This window comes from Notechis scutatus, chromosome 2 (assembly GCF_049901735.1).
Source record: "Notechis scutatus isolate UNSWTSFEM ecotype Mainland chromosome 2, rNotScu1.2, whole genome shotgun sequence".
NCBI classification, from domain to species: domain Eukaryota; kingdom Metazoa; phylum Chordata; class Lepidosauria; order Squamata; family Elapidae; genus Notechis; species Notechis scutatus.
Window position 1 is genome coordinate 12,331,344 of NC_142010.1, and position 20,418 is coordinate 12,351,761.

The 20,418-nt window shown below is 57.6% G+C and overlaps 2 protein-coding genes and 2 pseudogenes across 2 annotated transcripts in view; 1 reads left to right on the forward strand and 3 right to left on the reverse strand.

The window, feature by feature from the left end:
- Positions 1-494: 494 nt before the first annotated feature.
- The window catches only part of LOC148131770 (uncharacterized), a 45,272-nt gene continuing 25,348 nt past the window's right edge, over positions 495-20,418 (forward strand). Inside the window, exons 1-3 of the mRNA XM_087953345.1 lie at positions 495-902; positions 1,016-1,038; positions 1,922-2,037. Of these exons, the coding sequence (XP_087809471.1) occupies positions 786-902; positions 1,016-1,038; positions 1,922-2,037 (256 nt within the window). The 5' untranslated portion in view covers positions 495-785. The remainder of the gene's footprint in view (positions 903-1,015; positions 1,039-1,921; positions 2,038-20,418) is intronic.
- LOC148131771 (beta-1,3-galactosyltransferase 4-like) lies at positions 2,798-5,126 on the reverse strand. The gene is made up of 2 exons (XM_087954063.1): positions 4,872-5,126; positions 2,798-4,198 (listed from the first exon to the last, which is right to left on the reverse strand). Exon 2 carries the CDS (start codon positions 4,169-4,171, stop codon positions 3,113-3,115), a length of 1,059 nt encoding a protein of 352 aa, XP_087810189.1. The 5' UTR covers positions 4,172-4,198; positions 4,872-5,126; the 3' UTR covers positions 2,798-3,112.
- LOC148131772 (beta-1,3-galactosyltransferase 4-like) lies at positions 10,955-12,384 on the reverse strand (annotated as a pseudogene).
- Positions 16,795-18,937, reverse strand: LOC148131773 (beta-1,3-galactosyltransferase 4-like; annotated as a pseudogene).

The window sequence follows — 20,418 nt, forward strand, 5'->3', positions numbered from 1 at the left end:
GAAGTGGTATGAGTTTTGTACACGTGAAGCTGCTGTTTCAGCATGGGACTGTAGCTGTTTTGCTAAGTGTTTAGCTAGGTTTTGTAGTGGTGCTACTCTGGAGCTGACCATGGGTCTGAGAGGTATGCAGGAATGGCAACACTCCCAGCAACAACAGAACAGAACAACCCAGGTTTCTGGCTCCATCTTACGGCCGTTTGAGGAACCACACCAAATTAAAATTTTAGCATTCCCTTAAAGAGACAGTAGTAAATGTCTATCCTGGTTTGTATATTTCCAACCCAACTGTTCGGTGGCTATCAATTCCTAACCAATTGCATGGGGCACTCCATCAGGAGACAGGGGCAGACCGACTCTCAGTTGCTCTCCTCCTCATGGGCCCCTGCCTGCCCCAGGGAGTCCCAGCTGGGCACAGGGTTCCTGTGGCCCCCTGTGGGTGGGAGCGCTGCCATTTGGGACCCAGGAATGGCACCCTCTCCTCCCCGTGCAGGACTTGCTGGATGGCCTCTTGGAGCCCCTGAGGAAGGAAGAGGAGAAGCTGCTGCATCAGAGGCAGGCCGAGGAGGAGAGCCGGCAGGAGTGCCAGGTGGGTCTCTTGGGGAGGGGGCAGGAGGCAGCCCTGGGAAATCTCCCCCCTCCCTCTGAGTCCCCCCTCTTCTTCTGCCCCACAGGTGCTACTTGCCGCCGAGAAGCAGCAGGTGGGCCTGGCGTTGGAGTCCCTGCAGGAGCTGCTCCGGGAGAGGCAGCCAGTCTGGGTGGGCTGGCTGGCCGAGCAGGAGGAGAAGATGGAGGCCGAGTGGGAGGTGGCCCTGGCCAAGCTCAATGGGGAGGCCTTCTACCTGCAGCAGCTGATGGCCCAGACAGAGAGGAAGTGCCGCCAGCCGGACGGGGAATTCTTGCAGGTGGGGGGCCCTTGCTGGCCTCAAGGAGGGGAGCAGAGGGTCCCGGGGGGGTGGAGGGGGGATCGGCAACCTTTGTGAGGGCCGGCACCCATTTCTCTCTTCTCCTCTTTCAGGACATCCAGGACACCGTAGACAGGTAGGTGCCGTCTTGCCCTTCCCCACCCCTGTCTTTGTGGGTCGGTTTGTACCCAGAATTTCTGGAGCAGCCGCATCGTTTAGGATTTTGTGGCTGAGAGATTCTGGTTGTGGGGCCTTTGGTGCTCTCAGAGCTCGACTGACTTCCTGCAGACGTTTCGTTACCCGACTAGGCAACACCATCGGTGCTGGGAGGGAGTGGGGTTTGCTCCCTCTTGATACGCAAGTAGGTTGGTCTCAGTTGGGGAGCTGTTTATGCCTCAGTGGTTGCTCAGGCATTGTAAGCAACGCAGATGAGGCACCACCAATGCAGACACACAATCCAACAGCAAACAGCAGTCCAACTAGGGAGCTCCCAAGGAGAGAACAAAAGTCCCACCAGTACTGTCAGGGGAAGCCAGGAGTGCAGTCAGGCCTCGCCCTCACGACCACAGCTGCGGCCAAGATTTCTGTTCCTAAGTGAGACAGTCATTGACTGAGTTTTGCCCCATGTTAAGACTTTTCTTGTCGCAATTGTTAAGCGAATCACTGCAGATGATAAGTTAGTAAAACCTTAGTCCTTGGTACAGTAAGATCAGAATCACACTGACGTTTGTGTTGAGTTTGTGTCTTTCCTCGCTTCTCTACTGAACTCTACACTGGTTCAGTGCGCAGAGTCGGTTGCGATCAAAGCAACAAACATTGGTTGCATAAAAAGCAAGCCAGGATTCAGGCCACATCCTAAACTCAGGTTTGGAAAACCCGAGTCCTGTACTCACCTGGCAAGATTCTGGAAAGGAGCGGCTTGGTTCACACACCCCATGGCCAACCCAGCCCCGCCCCCCCACCCATGTTGTGGGGAGGCAGCCGGGTAGCTGTGTGAGGCCACCCTCCTTGTGTCAAAGTTGCCGGAGTTACGTGGTGGGGCGCGTAGAGAGGGCCTCTCCCAAGCTGCATGGCAGACTCCGGAAACTCTTGCAGAAAACCGCCTCTGTAAGGCAGATTGTGGACAGTTACAAAGGTGAGGGGCCCTTTCAGGAGGGGGCTGGGGATCTTGGACCCTCAGAAGGAGCCCCAGGAGTTCTGGGGGGGTCTGGGCCCTCCTGCCACCCTTCCTACTGGGGGATCTTGGGTAAGGCAGGCCCAATCCAGCTCCATCCAACCCCTGGCTGGGTGAAGGGGGGGCTGCTCCTTCCACTGATCAGTCACCCCCCAACCATGGTCCTTGGGGGTGGGGTCACTGGGCACCTGGCAGGGCACAAGATGCTTTCCAACCGACGACCGACAAGCTCACCCGGAAGCACTTTCTCAAGTGTCGTTGAAACAAGATGGCGGCGCCCAAGCAAAATAGGTGTCCCTGTACAAAATGATCCACGGACTGTTCCCGGTCCGGTGCCTGGTGGTTGGGGACCCCTGGTCTAGGGGATGTCTCCTCATACATCACTTCTCAGGTTTCCAATTTTTTTTTATGAGCTGTAACCATCAGAGGAGAACGCTGTAATTCCCGTTCGTCAAGTTCTTGGTGACTACTTGTTCATGACTAATTTTCCCATGTTCTTCTTTTGTTGTACTTGTGTTTTGGTTTGTGACCGCAAATAGAGTATTATTATTACTAAATGCAGATTTGGCAATCCATTCCAGACAGGATATTTTGAAACTCCTTGCAGAAAAGCTAAAAAAAGACACGAGCGGAAGGATGAGAAAGCGAGTCCCTCACCCAAGATCCAAAACAGGACGGAAGCCATTAAGCCACAATAGCAATTACCCCTTTCAGAACCCAAGCCCCTTCCTTGCAGTCCAAACTTCAAAGTCACAGAAACCAGGGAAGCTGAGATATACAATAAGCCAGAGGTTGACCAGATTAGCTCAGATTTGCATTTCCTCTCTTTTTATTGTTACCGTTGTTCTCAAAGTAAAACTTGTGTACAATGAGGTTGGCTGAGCCTCCCTTCATGCACCCCTCCCCCCAACTCAACTCACAGTGAGGACAAAAGTCCCTAACCCAACCCCAATCTTACTACACTACGTGACCTTGTTGAACAACACGCCAGCCTGGCAAGTCTCTCATACGACATTGACCTGAAGTTATTTTCCATTCAGGAGTCTGGCAGCCCTGCAGCCAGCCAGGCCAGGACCTGGCAGCGGGTCAGGCCAAGGAAGCTCTGCCAGGCGGTGCAGGGGTGCTCAGCTGCCTCCCACATGGATAGCATTTCGGCAGGCTCCACTTCGTGCACGCTGAGGAGCACCTCCCGGTAGCAGCAGGCATCAGGCGGGTAGTGGGTAGCCCCGGCCATATGGTCCAGGTGGCGCGGGGCAATGCCAGCATGGTGGGCGCACAGCGCCACATACACATCCTCCACGGGCAGCAGCGGCAGCAGGCGGGCAGCACCCAGGACAGCAGCAGCGGCTGGGGCAGAGAGAACGTAGGCAGTGCCACTGCAGTAGGGCGGGAAGGCAGGTTCCGGGTAGAGCCAGATGGGCACGTAGTGCCGGCTGTAGGGGTTGCGGATGGGTGAACTGTGTGAGTAGACATAGCCCAGATAGGCAGCGGGTGGGCTGGCCAACTGCTCCAGGTGTCGCGCCAGGGCCGGCAGGTTCAGGAAGACGTCATCATCGGTCTTGAGCAGGAAGCGGGCGGTGGGACAACGGGTGGTGGCCCAGCCCAGCATTGCCAGTGTCTTCAGGGTTAGGTTTGTGTAGGTGTCGGCAAAGCGCGCCTGCAACAGGTCCCCATGCTCGGCCGCCTCGCGCTCCAGTGCTGCCTGCTGTGCCACATCTCCAGGCAGCCCCACTGTGAAAACCGTGTGCACACTGTGCCCCCCTGCTACCTTCGTACCCCCCCAACTGCGCCGCACCCCCGCACGCTGGGCCGCATGCCCAGGTGCACTGGCCACCAGCACCAGTAGCCAGGGGGCGTTCAGGGCACAGGGCGATGGGGAAAGCGGGAAGGCATTGGGGGGAGGCTGGAGCAAAGTGTCTGTGTATTGCTCCCCCACACCGCTCCCCATCCGGGGGTCCAGCGAGAGGGGGTCCTCACGGCGGAGGCTGGCCAGGAAGCTGAGAAACAAGAGCGTTGCCAGGCCGCACAGCAGCCCGAACAAAAGCTGGGTTGAGCTGCACCGGGAGCACTTCCAGCGGGGTTGCATGGCAGTCATGGGCAGCCGTAGGGGCTGCGGGAGGGTCTGCAAGAGAGAAGGAGACGTCTGGCCTCTGAGCCCATTTTGCCTCCCACACTAAGAAGGAGGCCCCATGTACCACTGCAGGCCAAGGATGGGATGAACCAGCCTCCCCAGCAGCACCTGCGCCCTTCCCAGAGAGCACCTGTCAAGACAGGCCGAGGAGCAGTGTGCCACTTTGGCAATAGTGTGGCTGCAGCCTGGCAGGGGTCCAGACAGACGGCAGCAGTAGCTCTGCAGGCCCACCCAGGCAGCTGCTGGGCTCCGCAGGAGATCATGGCTGACCGACCATCCGCATTCCTGCCATCTGTGGGTGGGCTGCTTCCTGTAGGGCCTGGATTGGACCCTGGGCATGCCTGAAGCAGTGGGACCTTGGACTGCCCTCTAACTACCCTCCTCCCGGGGCCACAGGAGCTTCTGGCCAACCCCCCATTGAACCCAGCCAGGGTGGGACCATCATCCCTTCCCAGGATCAAACATGTTCAGCCTCCGTTTCAAACAGGAAGGCAACCAGGGCAGCTGAGACGTTAGGGGAAGGGAGGCTGGCCCCGTTTCTCCCTGGCGATGCCCCTGTGGCGCCTGTGGGCCGCCAGATGCCCCGAAGGTGCCCCCTCTCCACTGGAAGTGTGGGGAGGAAGAGGAGGAGGGGAGGGCCAGGTGTCCCAGGGCACAGCAATACCTTTGTGGGCTCCGCACTTCAGTCCTCCAGCAAGCAGCAGCAGCAGCAAAAGGCACCGTCTCTGCAGGAGGGGAATGGGAGGGACCAAAGTATGTCAAAACAAGAGTAGCAGTTCAGATTGCGTAAGTCTTACAAATTTCAGGCAGAAAACTCCGGAGAATGACGGATGATGAAGGGGGCTTTTCTCCAAGGGAGGCCAGGTGGAGCCTTGTGCCCAGAAGGACCAATGCCATTAACCAGCTGTCTTCAACCCGGCTTCCCCTCCAGGGATTGCAAAGAGCCAAGAAAGGTTTGGGGTAAATACCTGAGGCATCTTCTCTGCTGGGAACCTTCATTTGGAGCTCCGGCCCAAGCGGGAACTTTCCATTGCTGCAGAAATGAACAGCGGAGAGTTTCCCTCCCTGCTTCTAGCCAGACTTCCTGGCTGCCCTTTCTGGGGGAGACCCAGCCCCACTGAGGCCACCCTTCCCTCACTCCCTTCCCTCCCTCCCTCCCTTCCTCCCAGGACTTTCGCAGAGGTCCCGGTGTGAGCCATTTCTCCCCTCCCCTCCGTGCAAGCAAGCTCTCCAGCAATGAGGTCCCTGGCTTGGGAGGGTGAGGCCAGCTTTGGGCAGGCAGTGGGGGTCCTGCCCTGACAGGCCCATGCAGCCCCCCACCCTCCTTCGGACCCTGGCTGAGGCCTTTTTGGGGGAGGGGGCTCTGGATCCAGACCCCACAAACGGCCCTGAGCGGCTGCAGGACTTGCGCCCGGCCGGCCTCCCTTGTCCAGCAGAAACAGTGGGGGGGAGGGGGGAGAGGGAGGGGAAGGGATTCTCGGCAGTTCATGGCACTAAAAGGATGAAAAGGTTAAAAAGCCCCCCTCCCCCACATAAAATGCCTCCAATCCACCCACAGGAACCCCGGAGACCCCAAAGGCTAAAGATGGGGCCAGTGTGGGGGAGGCTTTGGGGGGGTGAAGTGCAAAGGCAGCCCGAAAGGACCAGCCGGTTAAAACCAGGGCTTGAGTGGCACCTGGGCAGCTGTGAGCCCAGACGGGTCTAGTCCATCCCTGGGTCGGGTTTTGGGTTCAAACGGGGACCAATCTCTCCTGATTTACTACACAGCCTTGTAATTCAGGGGGGACCTTCCCAAGCCCCCACCCCCACCCCGCTTTGGCCAATCCAGCCCCCTCCCCAAGGCCCCTCCACTGCCCCTCCCCACCCTTCCTTGGAGGGGGAGGGCTGCCCACCTGCAGCCTGGGGAAGACGGTGGTGCAGGAGAGCCTCTGCGGTAGTGCTGGCCCAGCTTCTTGCTGGACTTGAGGTTGCCAAAGAGCTTCCCGCGGCAAATGGGCCGGCTGACACTGGTCCAGTTGGCCCAGAAGTTCTGCATCCAGCACTGGGTGCTGCTGTAGAGGCGGATGCGTGGCTGGGAGGCCTCGGCGGGGGGGCGAGAAGGCAGGCGCTGGTCAGCCCTGTCTGGAGTCTCCTGTCCTCCGGAGCAGGGCCTCCCACCCTGGTCCCTTTAAGACTGGGGGACTCCCACTCCCAGAATTCAACTGTCAGACTTTACTGGCTGAGGAATTCTGGGAGTTGGAGTCCCAAGTCTTAAAGGGGCCAAGCGGGGAGACCCCTGCTCTGTGGCTCTCCTGCTTCTCCCCGAGGGGCCTTTTCTCCCCCAAAGGCAACTTTTTTGGGTTGTTTCTCCTTGAAAAGGTTTCTCTCCTCATCCAGGAAGCTCCTTCAGTTCTTCAGAGAGAAGAGAGAGAGAGAGAGAGAGAGAGAGAGAGAGAGAGAGAGAGAGAGAGAGAGAAGAGAGAGAACAGAAACAGAAACAGAAACAGAAACAGAGAGAAAGAAAGAGACGAAGCCAAAGGGAAGAAGAGAGGGAAGATGGGAGGGAGGGAGGGAGAAGCAAGAGGAAGTGGGGAAGGAAGGAAGGAAGGAAGGAGCAAGAGGGAGGGCGGGAGAGCGAAAGGAAGGAAGGAAAGAAAAAGAAAAGGAGGGAGGGAGGGAGGACAGAAGAAAAGGCAAAGGAAGGAAGGAGGGAGGGACGGAGGAAAAGGTGATGGAAGGAAAATAGAAAGAAAAAGAAGAAGGAAGAAAAAGAAATGGGAGGGAGGGAGGGAAGGAGGGAGAAAGGACGGAACCCTGAAGAACAGAAGAAGCTTCTGGGATGAGAAGCGAAACGTTTTCAAGGGAAAACCCAAGGAAGTCCAGTTGCCTGTGGGGGGAAAAGCCCCTCCGGGAAGTCCTACGTACAGGGGTGGCTGTCATCCTGAGCCGCAGGGCCTCCCCAGTCCTGGCACCCCCTCGCCAACACATGGCCCTCCCCCCCACGCTCACTGCCACTGGGCCGCGTGAGGTCCATGCGGATGGCCAGGTTGAGGTTCTTGGAGCGGAAGGCCCGGTAGGAGTCGTACTGCTGCCCCACGGGCACCTCTGGCAGGAACTCCTGGGAGCGCAGCACCAGGATGTGGGTGGTGTGGGGGTTCCCGTGGCACAGCCAGGTCAGGTCCAGGGTCATGCACAGCTGGGGCAGGTGGAGGAAGCAGCAGTCATCGTACCTGCCCAGGAGGGAAGGGAGCCAGGAGTCAGACCCATCCTCCCCTCCCTCCCTCCCTCCTCCCTCCCTCCCTCTCCCTTCCTTCTCTTTGTTTTCCTTCCTTTTCCTTCCTCCTTTCTTTTCCACCTTCCTCTCACCCTTCCTTCCTTCCCTCCCTCCCATCCTCTCGTTCCTTCCTTTCCTTCCCATCCCCTCCCTCCCCTCCCTCACCCTTCCTTCCCTGCCTCCCTCTTCCTCCCATCCTCTCCTTCCTTCCTTCCACCATTCTTTTCCTTCCCTCTCACCCTCCCATTCTCTTCCAATCCCCGCCTTCCTTCCTAAATTCCTTCCTTCCTTCCTTCCTTCCTTCCTTCCTTCCTTCCTTCCTTCCTTCCTTCCTTCCTTCCTTCCTTCCTTCCTTCTTCCTTCCTTCCTTCCTTCCTTCCTTCCTTCCTTCTTCTTTCCCTCCTTCCTCTCACCCTTCCTTCCTTCCCTTCTTTCTAAAATGGATTTATATAGAATGTTTACTTAGAATATTTCCCTTTTATATTTAGAAATACAGGTGGTCCTTGGTTTACAACAGTTCCATTTAGTGAACTGCTCAAAGCTCTTTCGTTCATTCATTTAGTGACCATTCAAAGTTAGAACGGCCCCGAGAAAAGTGACTTATGACCATTTTTCACACTTACAACCTTTGGTCCCCAAAATTCAGGTGCTTGGAAAAGTGACTTGTATTTGCGACGGTTGCAGTGTCCTGGGTTAATGCAATTCTTTTGGCAACCTTCTCACAAGCAGAGTCCACGGGGAAGCCAGATTCACTTAACGACTGGGTTGCTAACTTAACAACGCCAGCGTTTCACTTAACAACTGTGGCAAGGAAACACGTAAAATAGGGCAAGACTCACTGAACTGTTTCAGGAATTGAAATTTTGGGGCCAGTTTTGGTTGTAATTGAGGACTGGAGAGGGAGAGAGGGAGGAAGAGAGAGAGGGAGAGGGAGAGAGGGAGGGAGGGAGAGATAGAGAGAGGGAGGGGAGGGAGGGAGGGAAGGGAGAGAGAGAGGGAGAGAGAGGGACAGGGAGAGAGGGAGAGGAAGAGAGAGGGAGAGAGGGAGGGAGAGGGAGGGAGGGGGAGGGAGAGAGAGAGGGAGAGAGAGAGAGAGAGAGGGACAGGGAGAGGGACAGGGAGAGAGGGAGAGAGAGGGGAGGGAGGCAGAGATCGAGAGGAGCGAGAGGGAGGGAGGAGAGGGGAGAGAGAGAGGAAGAGAGAGAGGGACAGGGAGAGAGGGAGAGGAAGAGAGGGAGAGGAGAGGGAGGGAGGGACAGGGAGAGAGGAGAGAGTAAGTGAGAGAGGAGATAAATCTAGAGGGAGGGAGAGAGAGGGAGGAGAGGGAGGAGAGAGAGGGAGGGAGAAGGAGAGAGAGAGGGAGAGAGAGAGGGAGGGAGGAAGAGATAGAGAGAGGGAGGGAGAGGGAGAGGGAGGGAGGGAGGGACAGGGAGAGAGAGGAGGGACAGGGAGAGAGGGACAGGGGAGAGAAAGAGAGAGAGGGAGAGAGGGGAGGGAGAGATTGAGGGAGGGAGAGGGAGGGAGGGAAGGAGGAGGGAGAGATAGAGGGGGAGTGAGAGAGGGAAAGAGAGAGGAAGAGAGAGAGAGAGAGAGGGACAGCTAGAGAGGGACAGGGAGAGAGAGAGGGAGGGAGGCAGAGATAGAGGAGCGAGACGGATGGAGAGAGAGGAGAGAGGGAGAAGGAGAGAGGGAGAGAAGGAGATAGAGCTAGCGGGAGGGAAAGAGAGGGAGAGAGAGCTAGAGGGAGAGAGAGGAGAGAGAGGGAGAGAGAGGGAGGGAGGCAGAGGGAGGGAGGGAGTGAGAGGGAGAGAGAGAGGGGAGAGGGAGCGAGGAGACAGAGAGACGGGGAGAGAGAGAGAGAGAGAGGGAGGGAGAGAGGGGGAGAGGGAAAGAGAGGGAGAGAGGGAGTGAGTGAGAGAGAGGGAGAGGGAACGAGAGAGAGCAAGAGGGAGAGAGAGATAGGGAGAGGGAGGGAGACAGAGAGGGGGATGCCCTGGGAGATTATGGCCTTAAGGACGCCCAATTTAGGGTAGTCCAACGGCTTGTGGACACTGACTTGCAATATCTACCAGCCAGAGCTAACAAAACTTGCTCCCCTCTGATCTTCAGCCAATTTAATAATTATGGACTGAGGATGGCTTCCTATTTTTACACTCCTAACCATTCCCAAGTATAGAAGAGCTTTCTCCCTAGCTCGCTTTAACGTCTTGCCCTCAGCACTACTGGATGGGCGATTTAAGAGGCTCCCGATTAACGAGCGGTTATGCCCCTGTGACAGAGCTGAGGTTGTAACTGTGGAGCATGTCCTTTTATATTGCCCTATGTATAACGCAGGCAGATCTAAGTTACTGTCTCTCCTTGAAACAGACCCTTCTAGACCCACTGTTAGTAATTTGTTGTTATATTGTCTAGGGCAGTGGCCCCCAACCTTTTTGTACCACGGCCGGTACAAAATGTACAAAATGATCCACGGACCGGTACCGGCATCAGCACCCACAACCAAGGCAAGGTGAGCCGAGCGACCGGCCAGCCAGCCGTCCCCCACTTCTCCCCGCCACCTTCAACTCCTCCTTTGTACCTTCTCGCGGTCGATGGGCTTTACGGGCTCTTTCTTAATCACCTCCTGAGTAACGTGAGACTCCACCGCCTTCGGGACGGCTTTCCAACCGACGACCGACAAGCTCACCCAGAAGCACTTTCTCAAGTGCCGTCGAAACAAGATGGCGGCGCCCAAGCAAAATAGGTGTCCCGGTACAAAATAATCCATGGACTGTTCCGGGTCCGGGGCCCAGTGGTTGGGGACCCCTGGTCTAGGGGAGGGCTTCTCATACATCACTTCTCAGGTTTCCAAAAAAATTTTATGAGCTGTAACCATCAGAGGAGAACGCTGTAATTCCCGTTCGTCAAGTTCTTGGTGACTACTTGTTCATGACTAATTTTCCCATGTTCTTCTTTTGTTGTACTTGTGTTTTGGTTTGTGACCGCAAATAGAGTATTATTATTACTAAATGCAGATTTGGCAATCCATTCCAGAGAGGATATTTTGAAACTCCTTGCAGCAAAACTAAAAAAGGCAGAGCGGAAGGATGAGAAAGCAAGACCCTCACCCAAGATCCAAAACAGGACGGAAGCCATTAAGCCACAATAGGAATTGCCCAGCACCCCTTTCAGAACCCAAGCCCCTTCCTTGCAGTCCAAACTTCAAAGTCACAGAAACCAGGGAAGCTCAGATATACAATAAACCAGAGGTCGACCAGATTAGCTCAGATTTGCATTTCCTCTCTTTTTATTGTTACCGTTATTGTCAGGGTACAACTTGTGTACAATGAGGTTGGCTGAGCCTCCCTTCATGCACCCCTCCCCCACAACTCAACTCACAGTGAGGACAAAAGTCCCTAACCCACCCCCAATCTTACTACACTACGTGACCTTGTTGCACAACATGCCAGCCTGGCCAGTCTCTCATACTACATTGACCTGAAGTTATTTTCCATTCAGGAGTCTGGCAGCCCTGCAGCCAGCCAGGCCAGGACCTGGCAGCGGGTCAAGCCAAGGAATCGCTGCCAGGCAGTGCAGGAGTGCTCAGCTGCCTCCCACATGGACAGCATTTCAGCAGGCTTCACTTCGTGCACGCTGAGGAGCACCTTCCTGTAGCAGCAGGCATCAGGCGGGTAGTGGGTAGCCCCGGCCATATGGTCCAGGTGGCGCGGGCAATGCCAGCATGGTGGGCGCACAGCGCCACGCACACATCCTCCACGGGCAGCAGCGGTAGCAGGCGGGCAGCACCAAGGACAGCAGCAGCGGCTGGGGCAGAGAGAACGTAGGCAGAGCCACTGCAGAAGGGCGGGAAGGTAGGCTCCGGGTAGAGCCAGATGGGCACGTAGTGCCGGCTGTAGGGGTTGCGGATGGGTGCACTGTGTGAGTAGACATAGCCCAGATAGGCAGCGGGTGGGCTGGCCAACTGCTCCAGGTGTCGCGCCAGGGCCGGCAGGTTCAGGAAGATGTCATCATCTGTCTTGATCAGGAAGCGGGTGGTGGGACAACGGGTGGTGGCCTAGCCCAGCATTGCCAGTGTCTTCAGGGTTAGGTTTGTGTAGGTGTCGGCAAGCGTGCCTGCAACAGGTCCCCATGCTCGTTCGCCTCGCGCTCAGTGCTGCCTGCTGTGCCACATCTCCAGGCAGCCCCACTGTGAAAACCGTGTGCACGCTGTGTCCCCCTGCTACCCTCACACACCCCCAACGGTGCCGCACACCCGCACGCCGGGCCGCATGCCCAGGTGCACTGGCCACCAGCACCAGTAGCCAGGGGGCGTTCAGGGCACAGGGCGATGGGGAAGCGGGAAGGCATTGGGGGGAGGCTGGAGCAAAGTGTCTGTGTATTGCTCCCCACACGCTCCCCATCCGGGGGTCTAGCGAGAGGGGGTCCTCACGGCGGAGGCTGGCCAGGAAGCTGAGAACCAAGAGGGTTGCCAGACCGCACAGCAACCCGAACAAAATCTGGGTTGAGCTGCACCGGGAGCGCTTCCAGCGGGGTGCATAGCAATCATGGGCAGCCGCAGGGTCTGCGGGAGGGTCTGCAAGAGAGAAGGAGACGTCAGGCCTCTGAGCCCATTTTGCCTCCCACACTAAGAAATCGGCCCCATGTGCCACTGCAGGCCAAGGATGGGATGAACCGTCCTCACCAGCAGCACCTGCGCCCTTCCCAGAGAGCAGCACGTGGCCAGACAGGCCGAGGAGCGGTGCGCCACTTTGGCAATAGTGTGGCTGCAGCCTGGCAGGGGTCCAGACAGACGGCAGCAGTAGGTCTGCAGGTCCACCCAGGCGGCTGCTGGGCTCCGCGGGAGATCATGGATGACCGACCATCCGCCTTCCTGCCACCTGTGGGCAGCCTGCTTCCTGTAGGGCCTGGATTGGACCCTGGGCATGCTTGAAGCAGCGGGACCTTGGACTGCCCCCTAACCACCCTCCTCCCGGTGCCACAGGGGCTTCTGGCCAACCCCCCATTGAACCCAGCCAGGGTGGGATCATCATCCCTTCCCAGGATGAAACAGCCTCCGGTTCAAACAGGAAGCCCTGCCTGGAGGCAACCAGGGCAGCTGAGACGTTAGGGGAAGGGAGGCTGGCCCCATTTCTCCCTGGCGATGCCCCTGTGGCGCCTGTGGGCTGCCAGATTCCCCGAAGGTGCCCCCTCTCCACTGGAAGTGTGGGGAGGAAGAGGAGGAATGGAGGGCCAGGTGTCCAAGGGCACAGCAATACCTTTGTGGGCTCCGCACTTCAGTCCTCCAGCGAGCAGCAGCAGCAGCAGCAAAAGGCACCGTCTCTGCAGGAGGGGAATCCCCATTCAGGAAAGGAAAGTCAGCCAGGGAGGGATCAAAGGATGTCGAAACAAGAGTAACGGTTCGGATTGCCTAAGGCTTACAAACCTCAGGCAGGAAACTCCGGAAGGGGCTTTTCTCCAAGTGCGGCCAGGCGGAGCCTTGTGCCCATAAGGACCAACGCCATTAACCCCCTCCAGGGATTGCAAAGAGCCAAGAAAGGTTTGGGGTAAATACCTGAGGCATCTTCTCCGCTGGGAACCTTCATTTGGAGCTCCGGCCCAAGCGGGAACTTTCCGTTGCTGCAGAAATGAACAGCGGAACGTTTCCCTCCCTGCTTCTAGCCAGACTTCTTGGCTGCCCTTTCTGGGGAGAGCCAGCCCCACTGAGGCCGCCCTTCCCTCCCTCCCTCCCTTCCTCCCTTATTCCCAGGTCTTTTGCAGAGGTCCCCGTGTGAGCCATTTCTCCCCTCCCCTCCGTGCAAGCAAGCTCTCCAGCAATGAGGTCCCTGGCTTGGGAGGGGGAGGCCAGCCTTGGGCAGGCAGTGGGGGTCCTGCCCTGAGGGGCCCATGCAGCCCCCCACCCCCCTTCAGACCCTGGCTGAGGCCTCTTTGGGGGAGGGGGCTCTGGATCCAGACCCCACAAACGGCCCTGAGCGGCTGCAGGACTTGCGCCCGGCCGGCCTCCCTTGTCCAGCAGAAACAGTGGGGGGAGGGGAGAGGGAGGGGAAGGGATTCTCGGCAGTTCTTGGCACTAAAACAATGAAAAGGTTAAAAAGCACCCCCAGCACAAAATGCCTCCAATCCACCCACAGGAACCCCGGAGACCCCAAAGGTTGAAGGTGGGGCCAGTGTGGGGGAGACTTTGTGGGGGTGAAGTGGAAAGGCAGCCCGGAAGGACCGGCCAGTTAAAACCAGGGCTTGAGTGGCACCTGGGCAGCTGTGGGCCCAAACGGGTCTTGTCCATCCCTGGGTCTGGTTTTGGGTTCAAATGGGGACCAATCTCTCCTGATTGACTTATTTTTATCCCGTTCCTTTAATGCATAACTCAAGGCAGGGAACATACTACAGCGATCTCCCTTTCTCCTCTTCTTTTCCCCCAACAGCCCTGCGAGGTTGCTTGGGCTGAGATGGAGAGGGAGACTTTCCCAGGGTCAGCTTTCCTGCCTAAGGCAGAACTAGAACTTGCGTCTCCTGGCGATTCCCCCAAAGTCACCCAGCCAGCTTTTGTGCCTACGGGGGAGAGAGAGGGGCCTGGGTGGAAGAGGACAAACCAACTCTTCTATACAGCCCAGCAAGCCTAAGCCACACCCAGACTCCAAACCATCTTATGGCCCCCTATAAACAGATACTAGGTTTCGGCTTCCAAACAGCCCCCATTGGCTGACCTGTTCCCATCTCTATTTCAGCCCATAATTACTGACATATCCGCTCCTCGGAAGCTCCATTTTGGCTGGCAACGGGGAGGAGGAATGCAGCAGAGCCTTTGTGGTTGTCCGGAAGGGCGAAAACCTGCTGTGGCGCCACAAGATCTGTAGTTTTGGGCCTTGTCCAGAAACGCTAAGAGGGCAATTTACGGCGTAACTCTGAATGTCCACTAAGGGAACCCTCGTCAACCCGGGGATCCCCCCAGACTCCCTAAAACAGGGCGCTCCAACCTTGGCCACTGTTGGCCTGGAGGACTTCAGCTCCCAGAATTCAAAGCTGGCTGGGGAATTCTTGGAGTTGAAGTCCTCCAGGCCGGAAGTGGGCAAGGTTGGAGAGCCCTGCCCTAAAATTCAGAATGTGCTACATTTAGGCAGAACTTTGACTTCATCAAGGCTGTAATTTGGCAAAGATAATAACAAAAAAAAGACCAGTATGTTTTTTATTGATTTAGATTATATATATGTTTCGGCAGAATCTCATCTGCCATCATCAGGCTTCTGTATTGTGTTCGTCTGTGAGTCAGACTTTTACACTTGTTTCAGTTTTAAATTTGGGGCTAGCAGACTGCTGTGCCAGAATGGTTTTTTCTTCATCCTGATTGGTTGTGAGTCTTGGTCTGTGTTTATTGGTCTTGGAGTTTGCTGTGTTCTGCTTGATTGGTGTTTCTAATATCTTCTGTCTGTTTTGTGGCTCTTTTTGTGTCTTGATTGGCGTGCAACATTGTTTTCCTGTATTGGAGGCTCCATCTTACGGCCATTTGAGGAACCACACTCAATTACAAATTTAGCATTCCCTTAAAGAGACAGTAGTAAATGTCTATCCTGGTTTGTATATTTCCAACCCAACTTTTCGGTGGCTATCAATTCCTAACAAATTGCATGGGGCACTCCATCAGGAGACGGGGGCAGACCGACTCTCAGTTGCTCTCCTCCTCATGGGCCCCTGCCTTCCCCTGGGAACCCCAGCTGGGCACAGGGTTCTTGTGGCCCCCTCTAGGTGGGAGCGCTGCCATTTGGGACCCAGGAATGGCACCCTCTCCTCCCCATGCAGGACTTGCTGGATGGCCTCCTGAGGCCCCTGAGGAAGAAGAGGAAGAAGCTGCTGCATCAGAGGCAGGCCGAGGAGGAGAGCCGGCAGGAGTGCCAGGTGGGCCTCTTGGGGAGGGGGCAGGAGGCAGCCCTAGGAAATCTCCCCTCCCTCTGAGTCCCCCTCTTCTTCTGCCCCACCTGGCGCTGGAGTCCCTGCAGGAGCTGCTCCAGGAGAGGCAGCCGGTCTGGCTGGGCTGGCTGGCTGAGCAGGAAGAGAAGATGGAGGCTGAGCGGGCGGTGGACCTAGCCAAGCTCTCCGGGGAGGCCTTCCGCCTGCAGCAGCTGATGGCCCAGACGGAGAGGAAGTGACCTTGTTGCACAACACGCCAGCCTGGCAAGTCTCTCATACTACATTGACCTGAAGTTATTTTCCGTTCAGGAGTCTGGCAGCCCTGCAGCCAGCCAGGCCAGGACCTGGCAGCGGGTCAGGCCAAGCCTCCCTTCATGCACCCTCCCCCAACTCAACTCACAGTGAGGACAAAAGTCCCTAACCCACCCCCAATCTTACTACACTACGTCAGGGGTCCCCAACCACCGGGCCGCGGACCGGTACCGGGCCGTGGAGCACTCTTTACCGGGCCGCAAAGAAAAAAAAATTTTAAAAAATGGCGGCTTTCTTCGCCTTCGGTGAATGCTGCTGGGATCGGGGATCAAGGACACAAATGAAAGAAGGGGAGGGAGGAAGCAACCGAAGCCTGTCCTGCTCTCTGGCTCAGCTCTCTCAGTCGCTTTCTCGCTCCTCCACCAGCCCAGGAAGAAACTGCTTCGAAGAAGCCGGTGGGGGGCTTTTCCTGTCGCCGCAGCTTCCCCGAAGCGCCCGTTTCACCCCACCCCACCCGCCCGCCCGCTCGCGGTTCAATCCACAGTGCTCCGTTCTGCCTGCCTGCCTGTCTGGTTGTTTGGGAGCAGCTTCGGCTGAGAATAATAACTATTCGCCTCTTTTTATCAGCCGAAGCTGCTCCGAAACGAAGAAGGCAGGCAGGCAGGCAGGTAGAACGGAGCACTGTGGATTGAACCGCAGGCGGGCGGGCGGGCGGGGTGGGGGTGAAACGGGCGCTTCGGGGAAGCTGTGGCGACAGGAAAAGCCACCCCACCCCCCCCCGGCTTCTTTGAAGCAGTTTCTTCCTGGGCTGCTGTAGGAGCGATAGAGTGACTGAGAGAGGAACGAGGCAGACACCTGAGGGAGGGAGACACCTGAGGGATGGGGCTGAGGGAGGCAGGACCAAGGCGCTCCCTGAACTTGGTGGTTTGCTGGCAGACGATTTATTACCCGACTAGGTAACAACATCAGATGTTACCTAGTCAGGTAATGAAACGTCTGCAAGCAAACTACCAAAGTCGGATTCTCTCTCCTCCCCCCCCCCGGTCCTTGAAAAAATGTTTCTGCTTGAAACCGGTCCCTGGTACAAAAAAGGTTGGGGACCACTGCACTACGTGACCTTCTTGCACAAAATGCCAGCCTGGCAAGTCTCTCATACTACATTGACCTGAAAGTTATTTTCTGTTCAGGAGTCTGGCAGCCCTGCAGCCAGCCAGGCCAGGACCTGGCAGCGGGTCAGGCCAAGGAAGTGCTGCCAGGCGGTGCAGGGGTGCTCAGCTGCCTCCCACATGGACAGCATTTCGGCAGGCTCCACTTCGTGCACGCTGAGGAGCACCTCCCGGTAGCAGCAGGCATCAGGCGGGTAGCGGGTAGCCCCGGCCATATGGTCCAGGTGGCGCGGGGCAATGCCAGCATGGTGGGCGCACAGCGCCACATACACATCCTCCACAGGCAGCAGTGGCAGCAGGCGGGCAGCACCAAGGACAGCAGCAGTGGCTGGGGAAGAGAGAACGTAGGCAGTGCCACTGCAGTAGGGCGGGAAGGCAGGTTCCGGGTAGAGCCAGATGGGCACGTAGTGCCGGCTGTAGGGGTTGCGGATGGGTGCACTGTGTGAGTAGACATAGCCCAGATAAGCAGCAAGTGGGCTGGCCAACTGCTCCAGGTGTCGCGCCAGGGCCGGCAGGTTCAGGAAGACGTCATCATCGGTCTTGAGCAGGAAGCGGGCGGTGGGACAACGGGTGGTGGCCCAGCCCAGCATTGCCAGTGTCTTCAGGGTTAGGTTTGTGTAGGTGTCGGCAAAGCGCGCCTGCAACAGGTCCCCATGCTCGGCCGCCTCGCGCTCCAGTGCTGCCTGCTGTGCCACATCTCCCGGCAGCCCCACTGTGAAAACCGTGTGCACACTGTGCCCCCCTGCTACCCGCGCACCCCCAACTGCGCCGCACCCCCGCACGCCGGGCCGCATGCCCAGGTGCACTGGCCACCAGCACCAGTAGCCAGGGGCGTTCAGGGCACAGGGCGATGGGGAAAGCGGGAAGGCATTGGGGAAGGCTGGAGCAAAGTGTCTGTGTATTGCTCCCCACACCGCTCCCATCCGGGGTCCAGTGAGAGGGGGTCCTCACGGCGGAGGCTGGCCAGGAAGCTGAGAACCAAGAGGGTTGCCAGGCCGCACAGCAGTCCGAACAAAATCTGGGTTGAGCTGCACCAGGAGCGCTTCCAGCGGGGTTGCATAGCAATCATGGGCAGCCGCAGGGTCTGCGGGAGGGTCTGCAAGAGAGAAGGAGACGTCAGGCCTCTGAGCCCATTTTGCCTCCCACACTAAGAAATAGGCCCCATGTGCCACTGCAGGCCAAGGATGGAATGAACCGTCCTCGCCAGCAGCACCTGCGCCCTTCCCAGAGAGCAGCACCTGGCAAGACAGGCCGAGGAGCGGTGTGCCACTTTGGCAATAGTGTGGCTGCAGCCTGGCAGGGGTCCAGACAGACGGCAGCAGTAGGTCTGCAGGTCCACCCAGGCGGCTGTTGTGCTCCGCGGGAGATCATGGATGACCGACCATCTGCCTTCCTGCCACCTGTGGGCAGCCTGCTTCCTGTAGGGCCTGGATTGGGCCCTGGGCATGCTTGAAGCAGCGGGACCTTGGACTGCACCCTAACCATCCTCCTCCCGGTGCCACAGGGGCTTCTGGCCAACCCCCCATTGAACCCAGCCAGGGTGGGACCATCATCCCTTCCCAGGATGAAACAGCCTCCGGTTCAAACAGGAAGCCCTGCCTGGAGGCAACCAGGGCAGCTGAGACGTTAGGGGAAGGGAGGCTGGCCCCATTTCTCCCTGGCGATGCCCCTGTGGCGCCTGTGGGCCGCCAGATGCCCCGAAGGTGCCCCCTCTCCACTGGAAGTGGGGGGAGGAAGAGGAGGAAGGGAGGGCCAGGTGTCCCAGGGCACAGCAATACCTTTGTGGGCTCCGCACTTCAGTCCTCCAGCGAGCAGCAGCAGCAGCAGCAAAAGGCACCGTCTCTGCAGGAGGGGAATCCCCATTCAGGAAAGGAAAGTCAGCCAGGGAGGGATCAAAGGATGTCGAAACAAGAGTAACGGTTCGGATTGCCTAAGGCTTACAAACCTCAGGCAGGAAACTCCAGAGGGGGCTTTTCTCCAAGGGCGGCCAGGCGGAGCCTTGTGCCCAGAAGGACCAACGCCATTAACCCCCTCCAGGGATTGCAAAGAGCCAAGAAAGGTTTGGGGTAAATACCTGAGGCATCTTCTCCGCTGGGAACCTTCATTTGGAGCTCCGGCCCAAACAGGAACTTTCCATTGCTGCAGAAATGAACAGCGGAGAGTTTCCCTCCCTGCTTCTAGCCAGACTTCTTGGCTGCCCTTTCTGGCGGAGACCCAGCCCCACTGTGGCCGCCCTTCCCTCCCTCCCTCCCTTCCTCCCTCCCTCCCAGGCCTTTTGCAGAGGTCCCCATGTGAGCCATTTCTCCCCTCCCCTCCTTGCAAGCAAGCTCTCCAGTAATGAGGTCCCTGGCTTGGGAGGGGGAGGCCAGCCTTGGGCAGGCAGTGGGGGTCCTGCCCTGAGGGGCCCATGCAGCCCCCCACCCCTCTTCGGACCCTGGCTGAGGCCTCTTTGGGGGAGGGGGCTCTGGATCCAGACCCCACAAACGGCCCTGAGCGGCTGCAGGACTTGCGCCCGGCCGGCCTCCCTTGTCCAGCAGAAACAGTGGGGGGGAGGGGGAGAGGGAGGGGAAAAGATTCTCGGCAGTTCTTGGCACTAAAACAATGAAAAGGTTAAATAGCCCCCCCAGCATAAAATGCCTCCAATCCACCCACAGGAACCCCGGAGACCCCAAAGGCTGAAGGTGGGGCCAGTGTGGGGGAGGCTTTGGGGGGTGTGTGAAGTGGAAAGGCAGCCCGGAAGGACCAGCCGGTTAAAACCAGGGCTTGAGTGGCACCTGGGCAGCTGTGGACCCAAATGGGTCTTGTCCATCCCTGGGTCTGGTTTTGGGTTCAAACGGGGACCAATCTCTCCTGATTGACTTATTTTTGTCCCGTTCCTTTAATGCATAACTCAAGGCAGGGAACATACTACAGCGATCTCCCTTTCTCCTCTTCTTTTCCCCCAACAGCCCTGCCAGGTGGCTTGGGCTGAGACGGAGAGGGAGACTTTCCCAGGGTCAGCTTTCCTGCCTAAGGCAGAAGTAGAACTTGCGTCTCCTGGCGATTCCCCCAAAGTGACCCAGCCGGCTTTCGTGCCTACCGGGGGAGAGAGAGAGGCCCTGGGTGGCAGAGGACAAACCAACTCTTCTATACAGCCCAGCAAGCCTAAGCCACACCCAGACTCCAAACCATCTTATGGCCCCCTATAAACAGATACTAGGTTTCGGCTTCCAAACAGCCCCCATTGGCTCACCTGTTCCCATCTCTATTTCAGCCCATAATTACTGACATACTGACAGATCCGCCCCTCGGAAGCTCCATTTTGGCTGGCAACGGGCAGGAGGAATGCAGCAGAGCCTCTGCGGTTGTCTGGAAGGGTGAAAACCTGCTCTGGCGCCACAAGATCTGGAGTTTCGGGCCTTGTCCATAAACGCTAAGAGGGCAATTTACGGCGTAACCCTGAATGTCCACTAAGGGAACCCTCGTCAACCCGGGGATCCCCCCGGACTCCTAAAACATGACGCTCCAACCTTGGCCACTGTTGGCCTGGAGGACTTCAACTCCCAGAATTCAAAGCTGGCTGGGGAGTTCTGGGAGTTGAAGTCCTCCAGGCCGGAGGTGGGCAAGGTTGGAGAGCCCTGCCTTAAAATTCAGAATGTGCT